This window comes from Heloderma suspectum, chromosome 5 (genome assembly GCF_057233095.1).
Source record: "Heloderma suspectum isolate Gila_16-S chromosome 5, 16-S_ref, whole genome shotgun sequence".
In the NCBI taxonomy this organism is placed as follows: domain Eukaryota; kingdom Metazoa; phylum Chordata; class Lepidosauria; order Squamata; family Helodermatidae; genus Heloderma; species Heloderma suspectum.
The window spans coordinates 206,715,413-206,741,027 of NC_139462.1; the positions used below are offsets into that span (position 1 = coordinate 206,715,413).

The 25,615-nt window shown below is 42.2% G+C and overlaps 1 protein-coding gene across 6 annotated transcripts in view; it reads left to right on the forward strand.

Moving 5' to 3' along the window:
* The window catches only part of ZEB1 (zinc finger E-box binding homeobox 1), a 108,051-nt gene that overhangs the window by 78,211 nt on the left and 4,225 nt on the right, over positions 1-25,615 (forward strand). For all 6 annotated transcript variants that reach the window (XM_084859166.1, XM_084859165.1, XM_084859170.1 and 3 more), the window contains 5 exons: positions 626-688; positions 4,398-4,559; positions 9,253-9,455; positions 16,720-16,825; positions 18,197-19,998. In XM_084859166.1, the coding sequence (XP_084715292.1) occupies positions 626-688; positions 4,398-4,559; positions 9,253-9,455; positions 16,720-16,825; positions 18,197-19,998 (2,336 nt within the window). The remainder of the gene's footprint in view (positions 1-625; positions 689-4,397; positions 4,560-9,252; positions 9,456-16,719; positions 16,826-18,196; positions 19,999-25,615) is intronic.

A 25,615-nucleotide genomic window follows, 5' to 3' on the forward strand; every position in this document is an offset into this window, starting at 1 on the left:
ATTCATCTTAGAATTTGGTTATCTGAGAAAGATTTTCTAAGACAACATCTACTGTTGTTTATACTACATACAAAACATTCTTACACAGCATACGTCTTATTTGTGCCAAAGAAATCTACACTATAGAAAGAACAATAATTGAATATGTAGCAAAACTGCTCTACTCGTATTTCTTGTTTGTCTTCAAATAATATAATTGGCTGGGTTCCATTAGTCTGCTTGCTAGCAACTCCATGGTTCCAGACCAAGCCCCACAGGGCTTTTGCACAAGGTGCCAGCAGTTGATACCTTCTGCAGTAGCCCAGTGAGTGAGAAAAACCATCCGAAGGTAAAGGAGTGGTGGCAACTACAAATTTGGGCTGACTAGAAAGTGTACCAAGGTATATATGGGACCCTGTTTATAGTTACAGTCTGTTTGCCTAGACTGATCGCTTTCTATTAAAATTGCAGCATCTTTTCCTTCTAAAAGCTGTATGGCTGAAAGATGCTCCTCACATAATAAGCAGTAACTCTATGAGGGAGTATTTTCCTCTTGACACCAGAGAACTAAATTATTTCAGATAAGTTAAAGAGTTTCTGGATTGTGTAAAAGTTTGCTCTTCTCTTCTGTCATGTTATATTTTAGCTAGTAAAGAAGCAAAGGAAATCCTGGGGCCTGAAGCTCAAGAAGATGAATCTGGATGTACAGGTATTTGTCACGACATTGCTTAGTTTGTGTGTGGGATACTTGGGATATCCTTAAGGTCTGCAGAACAGTGCATTCTTGAGAAAGGAAATTTTTTTTGTTGTACTACCGTCCTTCTTCCTTTTGATTTCCTTCCTTCCATCCATCAGTTTGTCTATACACACTGCTGAGTCTGTAAGCTGTAGAAAATCTACCAAAGAAGGCCAGTTTAGCCTCCCATTAGAGCAATTTTGAGGTGTTGCTAATAAATTATGCAAAGCAATCCCTTCCCCTGAAGAGCACAGCCTCTGCAGCCTCTTGGCTGCTTTTTGGTTCAAAGAGCAGGAGCAGTGGATGAACAATTTATTTCTGGTCTGTTGTAAGATTACAACAGGGCATAATGATGGGACACAGGTGAAGTAACAGTATTAGCCATAATATTTTAATATTATATTTTATGCTCAACAATGCATGTAAAATTAGCCCAAAATTATAATGAGCCCAAAATATACCAAGGGTGTGTTTATTTACTCCGGTACCCCTTCTTTTATTCATATGGAAATTAATGATTCCTTGTGTGGAGTTTTAAATTGGCACTATGACATAACTGTGGGCTGAACGATGTACACCCCTGTGGCACATGTGGTCTCTCAGAATGTTCATGCATCCTGCAAGCTCTTGTTAATATTGTAGGAATCTGAGTTTTCTAGCCTTAGAGATATATTTGAAAATGGAGTGGCCAGAGTGTTAAAAGATGAAAATGGGGAAGTAAGCAAAAAGAAACGGAAATTCTTCTACCACAGTAGAAACTCCTACACATGCTGTACTTCCCGTACATCACTGAGAAGGAAATGCTGTGTGCGTGAATATACATTTTGCATTATAATGCCAAAGAGGGCCTTTTCATAGACTCATGTAATTGGAGCTGCTAGATCATTGCTGTTATGTCTTCTAGTGCTCTAAATTGAGGCTTTTAAAGATCGATTTAGTTTTAAATTTGAGATTAGCGATTTCTGGGAGAAAAACAACCCGAAAATAATGCAATATCTTGACATTTTTCAAGTTGTATTTTAAAATTAATTTATCTCCTTGCGTTTTAAAAGAGGAACTTAACAATAAAGCAACCAGTCAGTAAGAGCAGCCAGAATTAAAACTGTGTAGGCTTGGCAGAACAGACATATATTTATCATTTTTCTGAAGGTCATTATGGGTTGTATCTTGAGCGATTTCTCCTAGGAGGGAATTTCATAAGCATGGCCCTGCAAAAGAAACCTGTCCTGTGATACCATAAGTCTAATTTCTGCTGGAGGCTGCCCAAGGAGAAAGTGTCACTCCTTCTTTAGATAAGGAGGAATATGGAGTAAGGCCTTTCCAAATGTTCTCAGAGGGCAGGGAGTAGGTGGAGGTTTGACATAACAATAACATTATTATAGTTGGTATAGCAGTATCATGAAGGTGAGCTTGTGAGTCTTTGATTTATTATTTATTTCTGATAAATCCTTCACTTCTGTAACAAACCTGAGGAAAGGATGAGTGTAGGAAAGACTATTTGAAGAGTGTAGAAATTATTTTTGGAATCCACCCAGAGAACAAAGGTTGATTAAAAATATAATTAATAAAATAAAATAAAAGAGGCCTGAGTTAAAGAAAAGCAGAGGAGGTAAGGACGTGCAGAATGAGAAACTAAGGAGAAGAGTTGAATGAAACTTTTCAATACTTTTCTCGAACTGGCTTAGAATTTTTCCAGACTTTTAAGAAGAAAAAATTAAACTGGGAAAAATCCCAAGTGAGAGCTTGGAGAAGTATCCGTGCTACTCTCCTGCAACCCCCAAAGCCACCTCCACCAGCCCCCCAACACACTTCTCCCTTTGTTACTGACAGCGGCACAGGAGCAGCAAAAACAGGGGAGGCCAGAGGGAGCCTTATTTTTCTCCTGTCCCTGTCACTCTGTCATAAAGACTAATAGAGTAATGTGGCTAGGAATATTGTGGTAGCTGTAGTGCTTTTCAATAGCCTCCGGATTGCATTGCAGGAGCTCTTGAAAAGAATTGCCGCTGCCATAATGCACCAAGCCTTATCACTCTTTTAGTCTGAGTGGTGGTGGTGAGGCTCCTTTTTGCCGCCTCTGTTGCCACCACTGCTCTCACAACACTGAACAAAGGGAGGGAAGGGGGAGAATATGTTTAGGGGGTGGCATGTATGGCTTTGTAGGAATGTAGGATGGTGGCAGGGAAGGGGAAGCTGGGATTTCCTCTCCAAATGTTCAGCTTTTGACCCAAGCAGGAAAGGAAATGTGGGGATTGGAAAGCTTACCTTATTTTTGAGGTTATTTGCCAACCCCCTGAGCTCTCCTCTGCTTCTGCTGATATTGATACAAAGGAGGGTTGGTAAAAATTCCTACATCAGTTAAATCAGCCAGGGCATCAGGTGCTTCCAGAAGGATGGCTCCTAGCACTACCAATCAAGAGGCATTGTGCAGCTATTTCATCTTTTCCTCAATGTATATGTGTATGCATGTGGTAAGAAGAAAGATGGAATCAGCAGTGAGAAAGCAGTGAGGGTTATGAATGGAAGACCATACCACCTGAACCCCCTTTAAAACTCTGTGAAAGAGGCAGAGTGATTGCATGAGACAAGGAGTTTACATTTTTTTCAGAAAGTCATTGTATCCAGAAGGTCTGTAATTCTGCAATTCTTGAAACTGGACGTCAAAGAGCTCATCAAATTATTGATCTGATTTAGAATAAGTTCCTTTAATCCAAATATGGATTTTAAGAATGGCAAGTATACTTCAGTTTTCATGTCCAACTTCAAAGTTCCTATGGTAGTTGGATAATCCTAAAAGCTAGGTCTGGGCCTCATGTTTACCTGTGAACATTTTAGGGGCAAACATAGTGTTTTTGAGTAGCCTGAAATATATCCCTCCAACCCGCCATTCTGCTTGTTCATCTTATTCACAGCCTCTTCACTGATCAGCTGCAACTTTGTCCTTAAAAAAAAAAAAAAAACCTAGGTCATCTTCCTGAGAACGGTGATGTCATGACATGGCCAATCAGATTTGGCTTCATGATAATCATCCTTGGATAACTAAGCCAATTAAAAATGATGGCAGTGGTTCCTGGAGCATGTTGCCCTCACTCTTTTTTCACATTTTTGTACCTTTTTGAGTCCCCTTCCCTCTGCCTGCCTTGAAAAATAATTGAAATGGGAATTTCAGCTCAGCACTTGTAAGAACAGGTGCCTCCATGTCATCTGCAGCCTAGGTATTGACTAAGCTGCTAAATATCATGGAGAAATTGCAAACATTTCAGACAGCTCAGGATAGGTGTATCAGAAATAGTACATTGGAAAACATTGCATTTTTTGTGAGGGAAGTAAAAATTCATTTTAGGAGAGATACTTCACACAGGGCACTTTACATGGCTCCAAGATTCAGGCTCTAAAGCATGTTACATGTTATGGCAAAGATTAGGATGGTAAACAAAAGGCATAATATGAAGATTGCACATAGGTAGTCAGTGGGTCCAGAAATAATATCCATGGGACAAGAAGCTGCATAAAACATTGAAGCCCCAATGCTGGCTGATGAAGCCTATCTCTGGACAAACATTGTCCACATGTTTTCAAGCTTCACAGTCATAAAAACTATTACATTTTCTTTAAAAATGAAAGCGAATTCTAATATTTGTTATTAACGTCTATTAATGCTTTACGAACGGTCATTTACTTCTAGTAAAAGAAGATGAATGTGATTCTGATGCAGAAAATGAACAAAATCATGACCCTAATGTTGAAGAATTTCTGCAACAAGAAGATACAGCAGTTATCTACCCTGAAGCACCTGAGGAGGATCAAAGGCAAGGCACACCAGAGGCCAGTGGCCAGGATGAAAATGGTAACTATTGCTTCAGTTTTCTGGAATTGTTTTAAATTATTTAAAATGTTTAATTGGAAACAAGTGCTTTATACATTGCCTTCTGTTTTTGAATTTATTAAAAATGGTGCCATTTCAAAAGAAAAATACATAGTGATTCACGTGTAATAAAAACTGCAAAAGATTACTTTTGTGTTCAAAACTTACATTTATCTTTAGGATTTCCTTTTTATGCCCCATAGATTCCCAGTAAATCCATGTTCTGCATTCTATCATTGAAGCAGTTGGTTTAGGGAAACTTAACAGTAATTAGAGTTAACCATGAATATTCTTTCTTCTAAGCAATTCAGAGAGCAATCCTATGGCTGCTAGACAGCAGCTAGACAGCCATAGGATGTGTTGCTTTCCTGGAAAACCAACCTCCCCCGACTTCCACGCTGCCTCTGAGGCAGCACGGAACAGCCCCATCCACCACGCTCACAAGAGGAGCACAGAGGGGCCGGAAAGGGGCGTGGGTGAGGGCATTCCGGGTGGGGGGAGAGATCATAGCTGCCTGTACAACACATCCACTGTGTCATACTGCAGCCTCCTTCCCTGCTCCGTGCTCCTGCAGCTAGACAGCTGCAATCAGCTGTCTAGCAGACAAAGCAGGGCAGGAGAAGCGCAGAGGGAACAATCCCCTCTGTGCTTCTACTGCCCTGCTTTGGATAGGCAGTCGCCTCCAAGTTCGGAGGCGGCCGCCTATCTAGATAGGATTGTGCCCTCAGTCTACTAAATGCCATTGGATTGGAATCAACATGTGAGTATGGCTTCCAGTCCCCCAATTCCTGTGGTTGAACATGTTTTTAATGCTAGCACTGTAAGAGCAGAAGTGAGCAGAAGGTAGATTGGGATCTGCTGGTAGATAGATGGATGACTTGCCGTAGATTGCAAGAGTTTGACACCCAATTGTTTAATAATAGCAGAAAATACCCCCCAAACTAAACTTAGAATCCCTAGAATAGTTTATAGATATAGTAGCTCAGATGTAGACTGCATTTGCACCTGCATATCATCTCAGCATATGGCTCATGGGATGCAATAGGTAATCAGCTCTACTCCTTGAACCAGCATTTTGCATCTGGTTCTCACCCAACCACTACGCTATTTTGCATCTGGCTTCAGTTGGTGGACCTCAGCGTTCTGCTAAAAACCGAAATAGCTTCTGTATACCTGAGGTCTGCTCATACCTGCTGTACAGTGTTTTTCATTTAATGTTAACTGTAAACCCAAAGGGCTTACAGTGAACATTAAATGAAAAACACAGATTCCCCTCAAAGCAGTGAAAGTTGGGTAGAGCACAATTAGGTGGAAGTGGCCCTATAAGCAGGTGATGGAGAGAAAGATCTTTCTTCTGAAAAGTAGGACTTGAAGTGGGACACAGGAAGAGAAAGAAAAGCAATACCACATGTGAAACAATAGAACATCCTGTCCCTGTTTCGCTTCCCCCTTTCCTCCTATTTCATGTCCCCCTTAGGGTCAAATCAGATGTAATACAGGAGACTCATAATTGGCTCTCTCAAGTCTCCCTTCCATCCCATTTACAGCAGTTGTGGGGAGGCACCCAATTCGGATCATGGTGCTTGGGGAGGAAGTGTTTAGCTCTCTACCAACACTATTCTCCTGACTGAAATAGCTCCTGTAAAGCTGCTGTTAGCCTACTCGGGAGAAAAGACAGGCATGATACAGGTCCTTGTCTTTTTTTCTCCTCGGGGGTAATTGTGGCTTCAGTGGGCAATTTAAAGTGGGAAAATAGTTCTGGGGAAGAGGCTAAACTCTGCCTCTTCCAGTGCCATTTGTTGTTGTTGTTACATTCCATGGGGTTTTCTTGGCAAGAATACTGGAGTGGGTTGCCATTGCTCTGATCAAAATCAGAGCTCCCTATCCTAATGCCTGCTTTAAGGTGGGGTGGGAGGAGTCAAATGATCTGATCACAAACCATTTTTGGCCATAGGCTGTAAACCTGTGGGCAAGGTGCTTGTCAAATTTTGTATGCTAGCCAGTGTAAGGAAGATAGATGCTTTTGAACTGTGGTGTTGGAGGAAAATTCTGAGAGTGCCTTTGACTGCAAGAACTGCTCACTTGAGGGAATGATATTAAAGGCAAAACTGAAGTACTTTGGCCACATAATGAGAAGACAGGATACCCTGGAGAAGATGCTGATGCTAGGGAAAGTGGAAGGCAAAAGGAAGAGGGGCCAACCAAGGACAAGATGGATGGATGGTATTCTGGAGGTGACGGACTCGACCTTGCAGGAGCTGGAGGTGGCGACAGCCGACAGGAAGCTCTGGCGTGGGCTGGTCCATGAAGTCACGAAGAGTCAGAAGCAACTGAGCAAATAAACAACAACATCCAGTGTCAAGTATATATTAGGTGACCTACAGGGCCATTCTACTCAGAGATAAATGTCATTGAGTTCAGTGGGGCTTAAAAAGGTAAAGGTGACCCCAACCAGTCGTGTCCGACTCTAGGGTGTGGTGCTCATCTCCATTTCTAAGCCGAAGAGCCAGCGCTGTCCGAAGACGCTTCCGTGGTCATGTGGCCGGCATGACTGAACACCGAGGTGCACGGAACGCTGTTACCTTTCCCGCTGAAGTGGTACCTATTTATCTACTTGCAATTTCTTGCTTTCGAACTGCTAGGTTGGCAGAAGCTGGGACTGAAGACGGGAGCTCACTCCATCACGCAGCACTCGGGTCTCGAACTGCTGTCCTGCTGACCTTCTGGTCTGCAGTTCAGCGTCTTAACCACTAAGCCACCACGGCCCCTCAGTGGGGCTTACTCCCAGGTAATTAGGCGTAGGATTGCAGCTGTAGAAATACTCAATTTTTTTATTGATTTGATTTGATTTGTTCCCCACTTTTCTACCAAAGGTGGCTGATGGTGATTTAATATAATTTAAGGCAGTAAATTCCAGATTAAAAGGAAGTGCCTTTTATGGACTCCAAAATCCAACCTTAGTATTAACTGCTGTAAAACGCCATCAAAATAAAACAACTTTTAAAGGAACTGGCTAATGTTACTAGTATCAATACCTGCATTTTTACTTAAGCGCAATAAAATAATGATCCATAGTACTTATACCTTAGGTGATAATCTGAAGAGCTCAGATTAGAGATTTGTGCACCTCAGCTCACAGACATGTACACCTCCATAGCTCTGCACAGTTGAATAACTGAGTCATGGCAAAAAATGGCCTTCATTTCCCCTGAAGTATGGTTCAAGTGACTAGAGGCAAGATCCTTCACTTTGTAGATAAATAACCTGATCCATTATGAGTAGTCCTACTACCCTAATAATAGTTTGTATTCCTTTAAAAAGAAAAGCATTTTTTCAAAGCTTTTGTTAAGCATGAAAGAGTAGTGCTATCCAAAATATGAACAACTATTGTAGATGAGCTGTGGTGAAGCTGCTATGTAAAAAATACACTTTAAAAAGAAAGACTTTGTGACTTAATCTGCCTAATTATGCACTAGCTGACTGCAGTTTGTTTTAGCTTTTTGTACAAGGCAAGCAAGTGCAAAGTAGGCTTATTTCACAAGCCTAGATTCCAGGTGGTGTTGAATTGGGTTCACATTTTTTAAAACTACAGGAAACTATATGCATAGCCTTCAGGAAATCAGGTTTAGAGGGGTGGTGAGGCAGCATGGCTGTCTATCTGTTGTGAGCCCAGGATATGAAGATGCATCTGCCCTCTTTCTTCCTTCCCATTTCTTCTTTATCTTCTCTGTCACATTCTAAGCATCAATAATCTAAAGCAGTCTTACCCAATCTGGTTCCTTCCAGATGTTTTGGCCTACAACTCCCAACTTTCCTGACCACTGGCCATGCTGGCTGGGCCTGGTGGAAGAGCACCAGGTTGGGGAAGACTAGTCTAAAGAATACTTCCTTGGTGTTTGCACGTTTTTATAGCAACCAAAGTGGGTTATCCTCAGTCAATCAAGCTAAGGAGTTCCATGTGCATAAACAGACATAAATGCATCTATTATTTGCTGGGCTGGATAACATGCTATTCTAGTCACACTTTGACATCTTTCATAAACATGGTAGATAAAATGCGGATTTAAATTCTTGGTTATTACGCCCTTTTCATAGTTTTGCTACTTTATCTGCAAGGATAATTTTGTACATTTAAAAACTACCAGAGACTCTTCTTTGACTACACTGTCGTCGTGGTTTATAGATGGTTTGAGCATACCTTTCAGTTCCTTAAAAACTGACTGAAGGTGAACTGATGAACATTCAAAGCCAATTTAAAAATGGAATTTAAGTAGAAGTAACTGTACTTCCTCCCATAAATTTATCTGAAACCCTTTGCATATCCTTTTTCAAACCTCATTGGTTGAACTGTGGAACCTTACTAGTTAGCTAAGTTTTGCTCTGCGATGGTGGAAATCTTGGCTGTCATCTTCATTGAGGTATTGATTCTCACAAAGTTACTTGTAATTCTCTCTATGCTGGAGGAGTGGGGAAGTGGGGAAAATTCTTTCTTTCCCTTGTTATTGGATCATTTCACCAAACAACGAGGCTATCCTAAGAAATTCAGAACCTTTGGACACCTTATACAAGTTCCATGCACAACGGAGAGTCAACATATATCCTTAATGTACTGATGCAGTTGCTTATACCCTGTGCTTTAATAGCAAAAAAATAGTGTTTTCTTATTCTTATTCAGGCACGCCAGATGCATTTTCCCAGCTGCTTACATGCCCTTACTGTGACAGAGGGTACAAACGCTTTACCTCTCTAAAGGAACACATTAAATACCGCCATGAAAAAAATGAAGATAACTTTAGTTGCTCTGTATGCAGTTACACGTTTGCATATAGAACACAACTTGAACGCCATATGACATCACATAAATCAGGAAGAGATCAAGTAAGTGATGAAGTGCATATCCATTGTATTGCTCTATACTTTAAATGGTTTCCTTAAACATTTTTGGTTTTGTGTGCCTTTGAATTTGATTTCATGTACAAATATCTTAAAAGCATACTTGCCTTAAAAATATCATGGTCTAGAATAGCATCTAAAACAATTGCTTTACCAGGAGTGTGTTACACTTTATACAAGGTTATGTTCAGTCATTGTTATGCCAGCTTTTTATTGTTGTCAGGCATCATAGACTATAATCAACTGAGTCAGCTCATTAAATGTTGTCATTTATGAGGACTGTTCTCTTAACTTTAAATATTCAATTCTGTACTTTTCTTATTGCAGGAAAGTTTAACAGGTGTAATTTCCTTGTTTGGAATGTATGGGAACATACATGCTCTTTATGGGAACATAAAAATTATTATTTACACATAGTGATGCAGATCACAACAAATCCATTCAATGGTTCAGCATTATTTTAAACATGTTTTTTTCTGTTACATAGAGAGATTTCAGACATAATGTTCCTAACCCTTCAAGCCATGGTTTCAAGCACCAGAATGTGCTGCCATATGTCACACTTCCTCTCTTTTCCCATTGCACAGTCCAAATCCCTGCCTTCCTTATTTGAGTAAACCATACGTTCGCCTTACATATGAAGTAGGCAAAATACGGTTTGCAGGCAAATCATGATTTGCCCTGCTCACTTGTAATAGCAAATGATGATTACTCAGACAAGGGATAGGGAGAGAAATTTGGTGTGCATGAGGGGAGTAGAGGAGAGAGACAACGGAGAATGTTACATAAGAGCTGAACGGTTTAGGTCAGTGCTGACCAAATCTGGATCCAACCAATGGCTTTGAGAGTTTTGGTTGGATCCAGTTTTGAGAGTTCTGGTTTTGAGAGTTAATTTTATACTCAAGACGTTATAAAATATAGTGCCAGAGTCACATTATTAACAATTTGTCATTTAACTACAACATTTTATATTGGCTGAATGGTTATGGTAAGGTGGTTTTGCCAGAATCCTTTGATGAAAGCAGAACTAGTGTGTTATGTTTACATTCCATTGGTCATTTCCAGGCTCTTTTTCTATTAAACAATCTAAGGTCTTCATTGTGAACTTTGTTGAGAAAATTATTGGCACACTGGTCCCCGAGAGAGAGAGAGAGAGAGAGAGAGAGAGAGATGGGGCGGGGGGGAGATAGAGAAGACTATATGATAACTTTTGTTAAACCAAGTTCTATAGAAAACATTGGTGACTAGTATCTACAGAGGGGCAAGGCATATGGGTATGCATCCCCTGTGACAGCTATAAAATGATATTAAGTGTGAAGGAGAGTCATGAAGTACATTGTACCACTAAAATCATGGAAGATAACAGTAACTTGTGGCCATCATTGCATCTGACACCATGCAGACATTGGTATTGCACAAATGATTACAGGTTGTTGAACCAACGGCACAGAGTGTGTGGCAGGGTGTGGGAGCAATAACAGTGCATAAGCTGAAGTGGATTACAACTTGTATTGCTTACAGCTCACAGGAGTTTGGCATGGCGTAGGGCTAGGATGCAGTCTTCAGGCACCCTGCCTGCTGGCTAATACCACCATCCCAACTCACATGCTGGGAAAACATTGATGGGAGTGATGGGAATCTCAGGGCCACAATGGCGCAAATTGATAGCAGCACATCCTGCGACCTGGGGTTGTGGCAGGTGTGCCAGCTCCCCAAGCTGGGCTGGGGCCTTCAAGCAACACCCCAAAATCCCTTATGGGGATCCCCCAGTGGGGAACAGGCTATGGATCCAGCTTAATGCCTCCTACACCACAGGAAAGCTAACTGCCAAACACCATCTAGCCTGAGCAAATCTATCTGTTTAAAGGAAATTCCTACATAGATCTGAATGTCAATAGTGCAGGTCAGGCCTCCTATTTATGGCCTAAGAGTGGGCCAGAGAGAAAAAGTTCCCCCTCAGATCCTTTCCAAAGCCCCACACCCAGAAACTAACAAGCACAGCATATTGTCTCCTGGGGCAGGACCTGAACAACAATGCAGCCAGGCAAAGAACCGGTCAGTAATTTGTTGGCCACACACAGGAGAGGGTTCCCCTTGCTCCCTCTCTCCCCCACCCTGCATAGCAGGCAGAAAGAGAACTCTCTGTTCTGCCGGGACCCAGAGTTTATGTAGATATCACACCTCAGGCAAGCAGGCAGCCAACACACAAGCAATATACAATGTGGTGTAAATCACATGGATTGGTTGGATGGTGACATCTAGTCCACATCAATTTATTTGTTACTTTATTTAAATATTTATCATCTGCATTTCAGGGCAAAAGCCCTCTATTGGATATTTCCCTTTTAAAGGATATGTATGTTTTAAGGGATATGTATAGGAATGACAGTAACTTGTGACAAGGAAACTCACATTTTGTGGTAGGAAATTTGAAACCCTACACTCACAATTATTTTTAGTATTTATAATACGAAATATGCTGTTTAATATTCATCTTGCTGGCTTGCAACCCGTGAAGTAGATCAGCATTATTATTTCTGATTTACAGAATGTGAACCTGTAGTTGAGAGATAAAAAGCTGGCAAGTCCACCCGGTGAGTGCAATTGAAAGTAAATCAGTGGGACAAGTACAGAATTCAGTCATGTCTGATTTTCTCAGGATTGCATGACTGAGTTGAACCGAGATATCCTAGATTTAAGGACCACATGGTATTCTCCAGAAGCCATGGGTCCTGGCTTTATATTATACTTGGCTACTATAGAAACAGGAATATGAGGATTAGAAACTATGGGAATCATTCCAGAGGGATAGCCATGTTCGTCTGTTGCATCAAAAACAGTCCTGCTGCAGCACTTAAATATTTACAAGATGTATTGTGGCATAAGCTTTCATCAACCAGAGTACAATTTCTCAGATGCATATACCATTGTCTTTAATTGGTAGGTATAACCATGGTTTTAGAAGAATGCCTTGTAAAACAGAGGCCCAAAAAGGCTCTGGTTACCTGGAGGCTTTTCATATACAGGTTTTTGTCAGACTCACCTAGAGTTGCAAGAGTGCAGTAGTACTGTGTTTCCCTATACCTTTTCTGTGCCCCTAGGAGCTTTACCTAAAGCTCCTAAGGGCACTTCTGTGCCCCTAGGAGCTTTACTTCTGTGTAAAGGAGCTTTTACTTCTGTGCCCTTAGGAGCTTTACCTTTATTATAACAACAATAATATTTAATTTAGTGTTAGGCAAAATGCCCCCCCCCCCACACACACACACACACACAATCCTGCACAATCCCATTCACAGGTTGAATTTGGTGGTGACATTTTTGGCATTTTTAAATCAATTTCTATTGTGAGTTTCAACAAAGCAAAACAAACAAAACATAAAACCAAAAAGTTAAAAATATAACAACATACTCTGCAGTCCTCAGTTTCAAATAATACAACATTCTAGGGAGAAAAAAGTAAAAAAGAATAGGATAGATTACACGTAAACTTCAGTAAAAGCAGACCAAATATCCAATATAAGTCCATTCGCACGTGACGCCTATATACCGATCTTTCAAATGTTACCAGTATTGTTAAGTCTTCAGTCCGTTGCATTATAGTCGGAGAGTTTTTATCCTTCCAGTATTGTAGTATCAGTCTTTTAGCAGCCAAGAGGGCATGAAAAATCAGTTTATGCCGACCATGTGTTACACTCCAAAAAGCAGGTAAATAGTTTAAGAGAACATGTACATCAGTACGTTTTAAAGAGCTTTCCAATACAAAGTTTATCTGTATGATAACTTCCTCAAATTTTTGGCAATATGAGGTGTAAACAGGAGTAAACTTCAAGTATGGGACATAGTTACTGCTGCTGGTGATTGTGTGTCTGGCTTCTGCTAGATATCTCACAAGACTCCAGAATGAAGACATCTGAAACCACATCATCATGATGTCTGCAGTTAAATCAGAGTGAAAGTAATGCTTCCTGCACTTACCCTGGAGTGTTGTGGGTAAAAACATTTAAAAGACACCCTGCAGCAGCTAGGAGTGTAACTGCCATCCCTGAAAAGACCATGCATCAGGCAATGGCAAAAAAAACCAAGCAGGGTTTTGTGAATAGTCTCTTTCGCTCTCTCTTTCTCACACACGCTAGCAAAAGCAACTCTTGGCAATCTATTCTTGTTAGAATGCAACATACTTTTAAAAGGTTTCTTGAGATCCCTTTGTCAGAAATGCCAAACACTCTGTACTTGAGTGAAAAAGTTCTAACAAAAAATTTGACCTTGCTCTAGTTTGGTTATAGATTCATAGAATCATAGGATCATAGAATAGTAGGGTTGGAAGGGGCCTATAAGACCATCGAGTCCAACCCCCTGCTCAAAGCAGGAATCCAAGTCAAAGCATCCCTGACAAGTGGCTGTCCAGCTTCATCTTGAATGCCTCCAGCGTTGAATGGAGAGCCCACTACCTCCCTAGGTAATTGGTTCCATTGTCGTATTGCTCTAACAGTCAGGAAGTATAGTCTAGTGTTTGTTGAATGGCTGAAACATGTCTCAGTATCTCTTTCGGATTCCTTTTTCTAAAATGTACTTTGTGTGCTTTCTTGGGTGTATTAAAGTGCTGAGCAGTACTAGGCCTGTTTGCTTGCTGAGCAATATTATCAACTGAACGATAATACAGTTTAGGGCGCAATCCTATGAAGATAGTTGGCAGCCTCCAAACTCCAGCGCAGGGTGGCTGGAGCGCAGAGGTGATCTTCACCTCCGCTCTCCAGCCATGCTGCATTTCTGCTAGATGGGCAATTTTGCCCATCTAGCAGTGGCACTTTGGACGGGGAGGGAGAGAAAACTGGTGCACCCCCAGGAACACCCCCTTTTCCTGTCTCTGCTCTCCATTTCCAAGCGTGGAGACATAGCCAGAACCACACGGGCTACAAGGGGGAGGGGGCAGGGAGCATAGTTTCTGGACTCTGAGGCCAGAGCCCTGTTTCCAACGTTGGAGCCCAGAAACTGAACAATCCTATGACACACACACACCCCAAAGCTGTTTGGGGAACATAGGATTGCTCCCTGTGAATACTATCTACTTCAACCATGAATTCACTGGATGGCCCTGGGTAAGTTACAGTATTCCAGCCTCAGCTGTATATCTGTCAAATGAAAAAATAGTGATTCACGTCATGTTGCCATTGTGATGATAAAGGTGATAGAGACTAGCACCTTAAATTATTAAATAACTAAATAATAACTATTTTATTACTCAGGCTTCTGATACCTGCTAAAAAGACTTCTTTCTATTAGGCATATTTAATAAACTATCAATCATACATTTTAATTACTTATAATTAATTCCTTACTTTATTTTTAGATCCACTCACCCTGCTGGTATCTATTAAGAAGTTAGTAGGTGTAGGTCATGTCTTCCCAATATATACCAACAGGTTAAGAGAATCTGAAAATAATGTCAGGCTGAGGGATTTCTGCTATGCAAACTGCAGGTATAATCCAGTTCCATTAAAGTTAATGGGGGACTTTTCATTTACCCATTCACACTTAACATGGATTAGTATTTACAGAGACATGATGCAGCCATAATTAAACACTTTTAAGTTCCATTAATTTCAATGGAGAAGTTAAACACATGCATAAATCTATCACATCAAAATCAATGGGACTTTAGAATGCTTAATATTGTCTGAACCGTGCTCTAATAAATTAGTGATAGTGAATCACTCTTCACTAGTAATTATAACTAGTAGTAAAATAACACTAGTTCTGCTCTGTATTTATTTTATGTTACTGTTTTTGCTGTGATCTATTTTTATTAAAGCAAATACAAATTGAAAATAGATCATCTTGACTGTCTCAGAACAAAGACATTAATCTTGGCCATCTCACAATGAAACTGAAATTTGTTGAATTTCTAAAAGTGCCAACTAGACATAATAATTTATCTGGATCAGAGGAGTAAACACTACAATACACACACAGTTCTCCATGCTGTTGCAACATTGTTGCTCAGTGTATTCACTTCAGTGTCAGGTACAGCTGTTTTCCTAATACTGAAGTGAGTTGAGCAGCCCTTGCTTGTGTGGGTGCTCCATCGCTCCCTTCCATTTCACGTAATCTTTCTCCTGTGTATCCCCTGTTTCTGGGATGTAATGGATTGCTATCCACTGAAAGAGAAATTTACATCCAGTGCATAGGCAGAATTGCATGCCATTCCCTCATTCATGTGGCAGCCTGTTCTAAGTAGCCATAAATGGTGCCATGGGCATCCATCTTCCACCTTTATGCATTGGAGCCCTGCATTGGGGAAACTTTTAAGTTCAGTGACTCAAATCAAAATGCATAAGTGGAGAGCACTTGATATATCGTAGCTCTTTTTTCAGAAAAGCACTCAAAATTAAAGATGAACAAGAATGTCTGGAATCTAAATTCCTATGGAACTGTGAACTTCGCTAAATCTAATTAGATATGTTTTTTATTAAAAATGTTTTAAAATGGGGAAGGAGAACTGATTATTCATACGATGGTAAAAATATGACTCTACCTATTAAAAAAATATCTCTTGTAAGTATCTTAAGTCCATCTCTCTTAGGTGTTGCTACCTCAAAATACGTATGCCTCTAGGCTAAATCATACTGCGAATAGTTTAAAATGTGGTGACAGCTTCTATTTTATGAGACAGTCACATTGCTTCATCTTAAAAATGATGAATATTAGTTACTTGTGAGTTCTACTAACTTTTAAAATATGATTTCTGTGCATTTATTTGGAAAATGATTTGTGACTGCAATTGTTACTGGACTATCTTCTCTAGAGCAGTCCTGTGATGTCGTTACATAAAGGAATTCGAGGCCAACAGTAAGAGCTGGAAGCATGTAAATGGAAAAATCAATTAAAATTTGAATAGGCTTTAATGTTTCTTTGTCTCATAACCCAGATTCTTTGGATGTCTTTTACAAACAGAATAAGGGAATGCCTTGCTGAATTTCCTAGGCATGTAAAATAGCAACACCATCTCTGCCTGAAATTTTGATAGAGGGCAAAGTGATTTATGTGGCTTATTTTTCTAACTTTGCTCACCTATTTCCTTACTTATTTGTTTTTCACAAGCAATATTTTCAATCATCTGATGATTTTTTTAACTCTATTAAAATTTGAATTCATCTCTATCTGTTGCAAATAAGAGATTCCTTACATTGTATATTTTAGTAGACTTGTTTTCTCTTTCTCTTCTGATTGATTTGCATATTCTGTTTTACAGAGACATGTGACTCAGTCTAGTGGTAACCGAAAATTCAAGTGCACTGAATGTGGAAAAGCTTTCAAATATAAACATCACTTAAAGGAACACCTACGAATCCACAGTGGTAAATATCCTAGGTCTTGCTTGCGTAGATTTTAATTTGCCTTCTCTGTTACTTGTGTTAAAACTATCTATAGCCTGCATTATCAGTTATGTCTGTTTTGAGGTACTGAACATCATTTGTCAGTGATCAGATAAAGTAAAGTGAAAGCATATATAAACAAGCTAAGGAGGCTCTGTAAAGAGAGGTTTAGTGTCCCGTACAAGAGCAGTTAGACTGTATGACTGCTATAATGGCTAAATTGTAGGGTGACATTAAGTTGTTTCTGTCACTAGATACCCAGTTTTGTTTCTAACAAGTGCTGCTTTTTAAATTATAATTGTTATTGGGCTGAATCTAATGTCTTCCAGTTATGGGCTGGTTTAGACTCTGCGCAACAACCTTTTGTGAGATATAATTTCAGAGATGTATAATACAGAGATGTTATTCCATCTGCACAACAGCTTGTGCAAACTCTGGAAGTCAAAGCATGAGAACCTTTAAAGAATCTGATATAGTATTCTGCTGCTTGTAATTTTTTCTGAAGACTTTAATGCAAAATTACTTGAAATAATGGCATCATTGTATATACGTGCATGTGAATTCACTTTACATTAGTTTTGCATGTAGAAACTTTGGGCATTTGCTGTGCTGATATTGGGTTGGATCCAAAGGTTTCCTTCTTGATGCAGAAGGCATCTTCTGCTCACAAAAGGGCTATTTTACACCACTAGTTAGCATTGTGCAAAAACAGTGAAACGAAATCCAAAATGTTACACAGGGGCCATGTTTGCACATCACAATAAGCTAAAGTTGTAACGAATTTTGTGTTATTGTGAATGAGCCAGCCTGCTGGTGCATGCTGCTCAGTCACTCACACTGCAAGCAGGAGAGGCTGAACAAACCATGGACCTTTCATCCATGTTTATCGTGATGTGCAAACTGAGAATTCTGGCTTGTCTCTTCCCAGGCAAGCCAGAGTCCTAAGCCATAGTTTTTTCTTGGCTTATGTCTTTGGCTTTTCCAGGGAGAGAGAGGGCAGTGTTAGCAGTTCACACATCCCAAACCACAGACGAAAGGTCTATGGTTTGTTTAGCCACTCCCACTTCGGAGCAGTTGAGCAGCATGTACCAGCTTGCTGGCTCATTCGCAATAATCCAAAATGCTTAGATTACTGATTTATTGTGAGGTGCAAAGGTGGCCAATCTCATATGGAATATGGCTGCTATAGAACCTGCCTTTTGTAGCAGTGTATGAACTCTTGTGCAAGCTCTTGTGCTTGCAGCCATTTTCCTTTCACTGTTATTTATTTGGATCCAGCCCTTTAACTTCTTAATTGAGATGGCCATATGATGATTATGTCTCCTTTGTTTTTTTATATGTATGTATATATAGGAGAGAAGCCATATGAGTGCCCAAACTGCAAGAAACGTTTTTCCCATTCTGGTTCCTACAGCTCCCACATAAGCAGTAAGAAATGTATTGGTTTGGTGCCTGTGAATGGCCGAGCACGATCAGGGCTCAAGACATCTCAGTGCTCTTCCCCTTCCCTTTCTGCATCACCGGGTAGCCCAGCAAGACCACAAGTACGACAAAAGATAGAAAACAAGCCCTTACAAGAACAACTCCCTGTAAACCAAATTAAAACTGAACCTGTGGATTATGAATTCAAGCCCATAGTGGTTGCTTCAGGAATCAACTGCTCAGCCCCTTTGCAAAATGGGGTTTTTAGTGGTGGTAGCCCGTTACAGGCAACCAGTTCTACTCAGGGTGTGGTGCAAGCTGTTGTTTTGCCAACCGTTGGTCTGGTGTCTCCAATAAGTATCAACTTAAGTGACATTCAAAATGTACTTAAAGTTGCCGTAGATGGCAATGTTATAAGGCAAGTATTGGAGAACAGTCACACCAATATTACATCCAAAGAACAAGAAACAATCAACACTGCATCCATACAACAAGCTGGACATTCCGTCATTTCAGCTATCAGTCTTCCTTTGGTTGATCAAGATGGGACAACCAAAATTATCATCAACTACAGTTTGGAGCAACCCAGTCAACTTCAGGTTGTGCCACAGAACCTGAAAAAAGAAAACCCTGCCCCAACAAACAGCTGCAAAATTGAGAAGTTACCGGAAGATCTTAGAGTGAAGTCTGAGAAAGAAAAAAGCTTTGAAGGAGAGACCAATGATAGCACTTGCCTTCTTCGTGATGGTTGTCCAGGAGAGCCTAATGCACTTCAAGAATCAAAGCACTATGATAACAAAAATCTCACTCAGCCACCTCAGCTCAGTGGTGCAGAAGCTGAGAAGGCTGAATCCTCTGCTTCACCAGAAGCAGGGGAGGCTAACCTATCTCCTGGTCAACCCCCTTTAAAAAATCTTTTATCCCTTCTAAAAGCCTATTATGCATTAAATGCACAACCAAGTTCAGAAGAGCTCTCAAAAATTGCTGATTCAGTAAATTTGCCATTGGATGTAGTAAAAAAGTGGTTTGAAAAAATGCAAGCTGGCCAAATTTCTGTACCATCATCTGGACCATCTTCCCCTGAGTCTGACAAATTAAAAAAATCTGTCAGTAATGATGACCACACAGGACTTACAACTGCAAATGAACAACAGGACAGCACATCTAATTCTGTAAGTCCTCCCGAGACAGATAAATCACAGACTGTTTCAACAGGATCAGCTCACAATGGTTCACGAAGTAACACACCATCCCCATCACCCCTTAACCTCTCTTCATCTAGAAGTTCACAGGGTTACTTGTACCTTAATGAGGGTGTCCAGGAAGAGCCACAAATAGAACCTCTTGACCTTTCACTACCAAAGCAGCATGGAGAATCATTGGAACGATCTACTAGTGTTTACCAGAACAGTGCTTATTCTGTCCAAGAAGAACCTTTGAACTTGACTTGTGCAAAAAAAGAACCACAGAAGGACAGCAGTATTACAGACTCTGAACCAGTTGTAAATGTGATCCCACCAAGTGCCAATCCTATTAATATTGCTATACCGACAGTCACTGCCCAGTTACCTACAATTGTTGCCATTGCTGACCAGAACAGTGTTCCATGCTTAAGAGCTCTTGCTGCCAATAAGCAAACCATTCTTATCCCACAGGTAGCTTATACTTACTCAACCACAGTTAATCCTGCAGTCCCAGAAGCACCAAAACAGATGCAGGCCAATGGAAGTCAGGTACCTACATTTATATCTGTTTATATGTAAATACTTTAGTTGATACGGCAGATGTCAAATGTAAAAGATCACAAAATATGGTTAGGGAAATACAGTGTTCATGTTGCTAATATCAGATTATTTTGAAAGGCTGTATGCTGATAAAAGTTAGACTATTTTATTTTATTATACCACATCGCCTAGTCTCAGGACTAGACACAGATTAGATCACGAATCTGGACTGGTATTGCATGTACTTTACTCTTCCCTGTGGAAATTACTACACAATACAGCTTCTCAGAGGTCCTACAGTGGTGGTGTCACACACACACTTTACCTGCGTTCGGTATATTCTATCACACTTCCAAAAAGGTCTAAATGAAACACTTGGTATGTATGATATTTCTTTGGGGCCTCCCCATAATTTATGTCTGTATTTTATTATTATGTAGCAAACGGATGCTGTGATTAGGACTGTACCAAACATTCTCTCATTTTGATATTCATAAAAAAAAATGCACATTTGGAAAATTATTATTGACCTAATTATTGGAAAAATACTGATCTTGCCAATAATTGCATTGTTCCAAGGCTTTTTTGTTCTGTTTTTTTCCCCTCTTGTTGCTGCTTCATCTTGCTTCCATTTTCCTTCTCCATTTTCCTTCTCCATCATCTTCACACCTATTGTCCTTTGTCTCATTCACCATACTTGCCATGCTATCTTTTATTCCAGTTGGGTGAGCCACATGCTTTTGTTTACATAAGCAGGCATAACATTGTGATGCCGTCAACAACATCATGTTGTTGCCACTGCCAATCAGATTAAATGGCAGTAAAGGTTATGCTATATGGGATGTGGTCTGGTGTCCCAAGCACTCCAGCATGGAGTATCTCTTCTGGCAAGGGCTTCACTAGCACAGCCCCTTCCCCTCAACTACAGATGGCCTATAGGGGACGGTCAGGCTGCTGCCAGCATGGAACTTCCACACAGTCCAAGCAGGAATAACCTGAGTGGAACCTAATCCTGGGCACTTTATGTCTAGGTAGGAGGCCAGGAGAGGGTAACTTCTATTGCCATGTCAGTGTCTGCTGTGCAGGAATACTCCTGGCAACCTGGAGACTAGGTGTAGGTGCTGTCAAATTATATACTTAGTCTCCATGGTTCCTTTTATGCACATGAAGCTGTTTGTACCTTGCTCTCCATGCTCTGTGGCTGGGGGCAGAACCCTGCCCAAAGAGTAGTGATGTACAGATTTTGTTAAATCCATTCCATCTGTGTTTTGTGGGTTGTCAGGCATCTTTTGCTCCATTATCCATTTATTGACAGATTCAGATTCTCCTGGCTCTCTAAGCATAATCCTCAGATTTCATGGGGGCTTCAGCAAGTGTAGTTCTCGTCTCCCTACTGCCGGGAGCATTGTCTCCCAACCAAGGCACCGGTCACAGCCCAGGCCTTAACCCTTTCCTCCCACTCCTCGTCTGCTTCTGGCAGTTCTTTAGCTACCGTGATCCTCCCAGAGAAGTATGCGGCTTTTCGGGATGCTTTCGACAAGAAGGAGGCCGACCAGCTCCCCCCTCACCACCCTTTTGACTGTGCCATTAACCTCATTCCTGGGGCTACCATCCCTGCTGGCCGGCTGTATTCGATGTCGGAGCCAGAACTTGGAGCTCTGCAGGAGTTTTTGGACACAAACCTCAGCCGTGGCTTCATTCGCCTCTCCTCCTCCCCTTCCTGCACCCCTACCATGTTTGTGCGCAAAAAATCAGGAGAACTCCACCCGGTGCATGACTTCCGAGTGTTGAATTTGGTCTCGATCCCTGACAAGTATGCCCTCCCCCTCATACTGGAGATGCTGGAGCGCCTGGGGCAAGCCAAGATTTTCACAAAGTTGGACCTGCGTGGCGCCTACAATCTGATTCGCATCCAGGAGGGGGGTGAGTGGAAGACCTGTTTCAGCACCTGGTACGGAGCGTATGAATACCTAGTGATGCTGTTTTGGCTCGCCTGCACCCCCCCACACACACATTTTCGAGTTTTATGAATGCCATCTTCTGGGACTGTTTGGACACTTTCCTCATTGTTTATCTCGATGATTTACTTATATTTTCTGAGGACCCCCACGCCCATCAGCACCATGTCTCCACCATCCTCCAGCGCCTCTGCGAGCACCATCTTTATGCCAAGCTGGAGAAATGTGTGTTTGACCTAACCTCTTTGGACTATCTCGGCTACATCATCTCAGCTGACAGTATCAGGATGGATCCTGCAAAGGTCCAGGCTGTCCTTTCCTGGCAGGCTCCATCCACCAAGAAGGACTTGCAACTTTTTCTGGGCTTTGCAAATTTTTACAGAAAGTTCCTGCCCAGCTTTGCCCGGCTGACATCTCCTCTCATGGACCTCCTTAAGGGCAGGAAATCTCCTTTTCATTGGACAGCATCTGCCCAGTGGGCTTTCAAGGAACTTAAGAAGCTTTTTAGTTCTGAGCCGATCCTGTTACATCCTGACCCGAGGAAGCCTTTTGCAGTGCAAACTGATGCCTCTGACTTTGCGGTGGGGGCTGTGCTTTTTCAGCCAGATCGGGCGGGTGGCGGGTTGCAACCCTGCGCCTACCACTCCAGGAAGCTGAACGTGTCTGAGAGGAATTATACCATCTAGGAGAAGGAACTGTTTGCCATCAAGTCCACTTTGGAGACCTGGCATCATCTTCTGGAGGGGCCACAGCACCGAGTCGAAGTTAGAACCGACCATCGCAACCTGGAACATCTTCAGACAGCTCGTGCCTTAAACCAGCAGCAGATTAGGTGGTCGCTTTTTTTTCCCTGGTTCCACCTTAAGATTTGCCATGTGAAAGCCTCTGACAACCTACAAGCAGATGCTCTTTCTCGTAAGCTGTACCTCCAGCCAGGGGGTGAGGGGAATCCCTCCCCCTCTCTGATTCTTCCCCCCCCAGAGCCTGGTGGCAGCTGCAGTGCCTCTCTCTTGGGAGGAGCTCCTTCACTCTGAACAGGCTCAGGATGCTTTTGTCTGCACAAAAGTGGAGGAATTGGGGCTAACCTCTGCCCCCCCCACTCTACCCCCTTCTCTTTGCAAGGTGGCCTGCTTTACCATTCCATCCGGGTATGCTGGTAGAGGTGCCTTCTAGACCCCTCTGCGGGAAAGTCCTACATCAGTGCCTCGACTCCCCCACCTCTGGGCATTTTGGCTTTGCCAAGACCCTGCATGGAGTGACGCGGGATTTTTGGTGGCCTCGTGTGTGTCGGGACGTCAAGATCTATGTCACCTCCTGCCAGCAGGCGAAGGCCCCCTCAGGCAAGCCCACAGGCTTGCTTCACCCCCTGCCTACCCCCTCAGGACCTTGGAAACTGCTCTCCCCTGACTTCATCACTGACTTGCCTTGCTCACACGGTAAGACCACTATTCTGGTGGAGGTGGATTTGTTTTCTAAGATGGCCCATTTCATCCCCTGCTCTGGGTTGCCCACAACCAGGGAGACGGCGGAGCTTTTTTTGGCGTATGTTTTCCGGCTCCACAGATGGCCTGAGGGTCTCATTTCAGAAAGGGGGGCCCAATTCACTGCTCATTTCTGGAGGGAGCTACTTGGGCTTCTCCATGTGACTCTCCGTCTTTCCTCCGCCTACCATCCCCAGACAGACGGTCAGTCCGAGTGCACTAATGCGACTCTGGAGCAATATTGGCGCTGTTATGTCAATTACCAGCAAGATGACTGGTTTTCCTTGCTGCCTCTCACAGAATTTGCTTATAACAAGGCCTGCCATGCTTCCACCCACCAAACTCCATTTTTTGCCAATTTTGGTTACCACCCCAGGGCTTTCCCGTGCACCCTAGCTCCCTCTTCAGTGCCTGCGGCCCATGAGGTTTTAGAGGAGTTGCGAGCAGTACACCACCTCTTACAAGACTCCCTTGAGCAAGCCAAGACAGCCTACAAGGCCGCTGCGGACCGGCGGCACCAGCTGGGTCCATCTCTACAACTGGGGGACTGGGTTTGGTTGTCCACCCAATACCTCCCCTCTCACTCTCCCGCAAAGAAGCTTGCGCCTCATCGCATGGGGTCTTTCCAGATTACGGCCCAGATTAACCCTGTTGCTTTTCGCCTGCCTCTTCCCCCTCCATGAAGATCCATCCTGTTTTTCATCGATCCTTGCTGTCCCCCCTGGTTTCTGGTGACCCTCACCGCTTGGCCGGCTCCCCCCCGCCACCAGTGCTGGTGGAGGGGGAGTTTGAAGTCGCAGAGATTCTGGACTCCCGCCTTTCTCACAGCCACCTGCAATATCTGGTGGACTGGAGGGGGTACGGGTCAGATGAGCGATCCTGGGAACCCATGGAAAATGTGCATGCTCCATTGCTGCTGAGGTGTTTCCACCAGCTATACCCCCACAAACCCGGGGCCCCAGGGGAGGAGCACGAGGGGGGCCTCATGGGAGTGGGGATGATGTCAGGGTGGAAACTGAGCCCATAGAGCCCCAGAGCAGTTCTGATTCTGAGGAAGAACAGCAATCCGTGGGAGAGGAGCTTGCTCATCTCTCACAAGCACAGCAGCTGGCAGAGATTCCTCCTGCCAGCATTCCTGGGAGAGATAGTGATCCTGGCAGTGAGAGAGCGCTGGAGGGGGGCTTGCTGGATGCTCGGCTCAGATGCAGGGAGCGGCGACAGATGGAGTGCGCCGAAAGGAGGCATTCCGCTAGTTTGGCACTCAAACAATGGTCGCGTCCCGAGGACCCAAGGGTAAGAGGGAGATTCTCTCCATAGCCCATAAGTTCAGAGTCTTCCCGCGCTTCTCCTTCAAACGGGGGCCAACTGCCTTACCTGGAGCTTAGGCTATTCTGCTATCTACCCCAGTGCAGTTCCTTGCTTAGTCACTAGTGATCAGTATCTGTAAGAGTCATTAAGTATTAAAGGAATAAAGCCTTGGAAAGAATCCTCGTTGTCTGTGTCTTGAGTTGGCTATTGGAGGGGACTGTAAGAGGCAGCTAGGGTGCTCCTGACAATCCTCTGCGCAATCCATAGGTCAGATTCATAAAAATCCAAACTCATCTAAATCTGTCGCAAATTTCTCCGACATCCCTACAAATGAGTCTTATTTTTATTTCATTTTCTACTCATTGGGGAGTTCTTAATCCTACATGAAGATTATTTAGATTTCCCACTCATCCCAACATGGCACAACAAATATTATTATATGTCTGGTCTAAATCTAAATTTAATCTTGCATTACTAAGGAAAAGACAGTTTATAAATGGCTGATTATGTAATGATCACATTATTATTAAGATGTGTTGCTAGAAAGTTTCTTTTTTTAGCATGTTGATACCATTAGAAGATGCTTGCTTAGGCTGGAATTATTTAAAATGACTTTTCTGGGTTTCACCTTAATGGTTGAGGATGAACCTTTAGCACAGATACATTAGAAAAACATGCAGATCTATGAAGGAGAAAGTAAGCAGTTTTAAGCACACATATTTATAATGCTTACAGTACCTTGGAAAACACTTTTTCTGATTAAAAAAATGTATCAAAGTAGTTTAATCTGGAGCACCAATATTATACATTACTACTAAAAATGTTTAAGAGATCTTAATGGACAGATAGCCCAATTGCCTTCTTGCAGTTTTTCATATA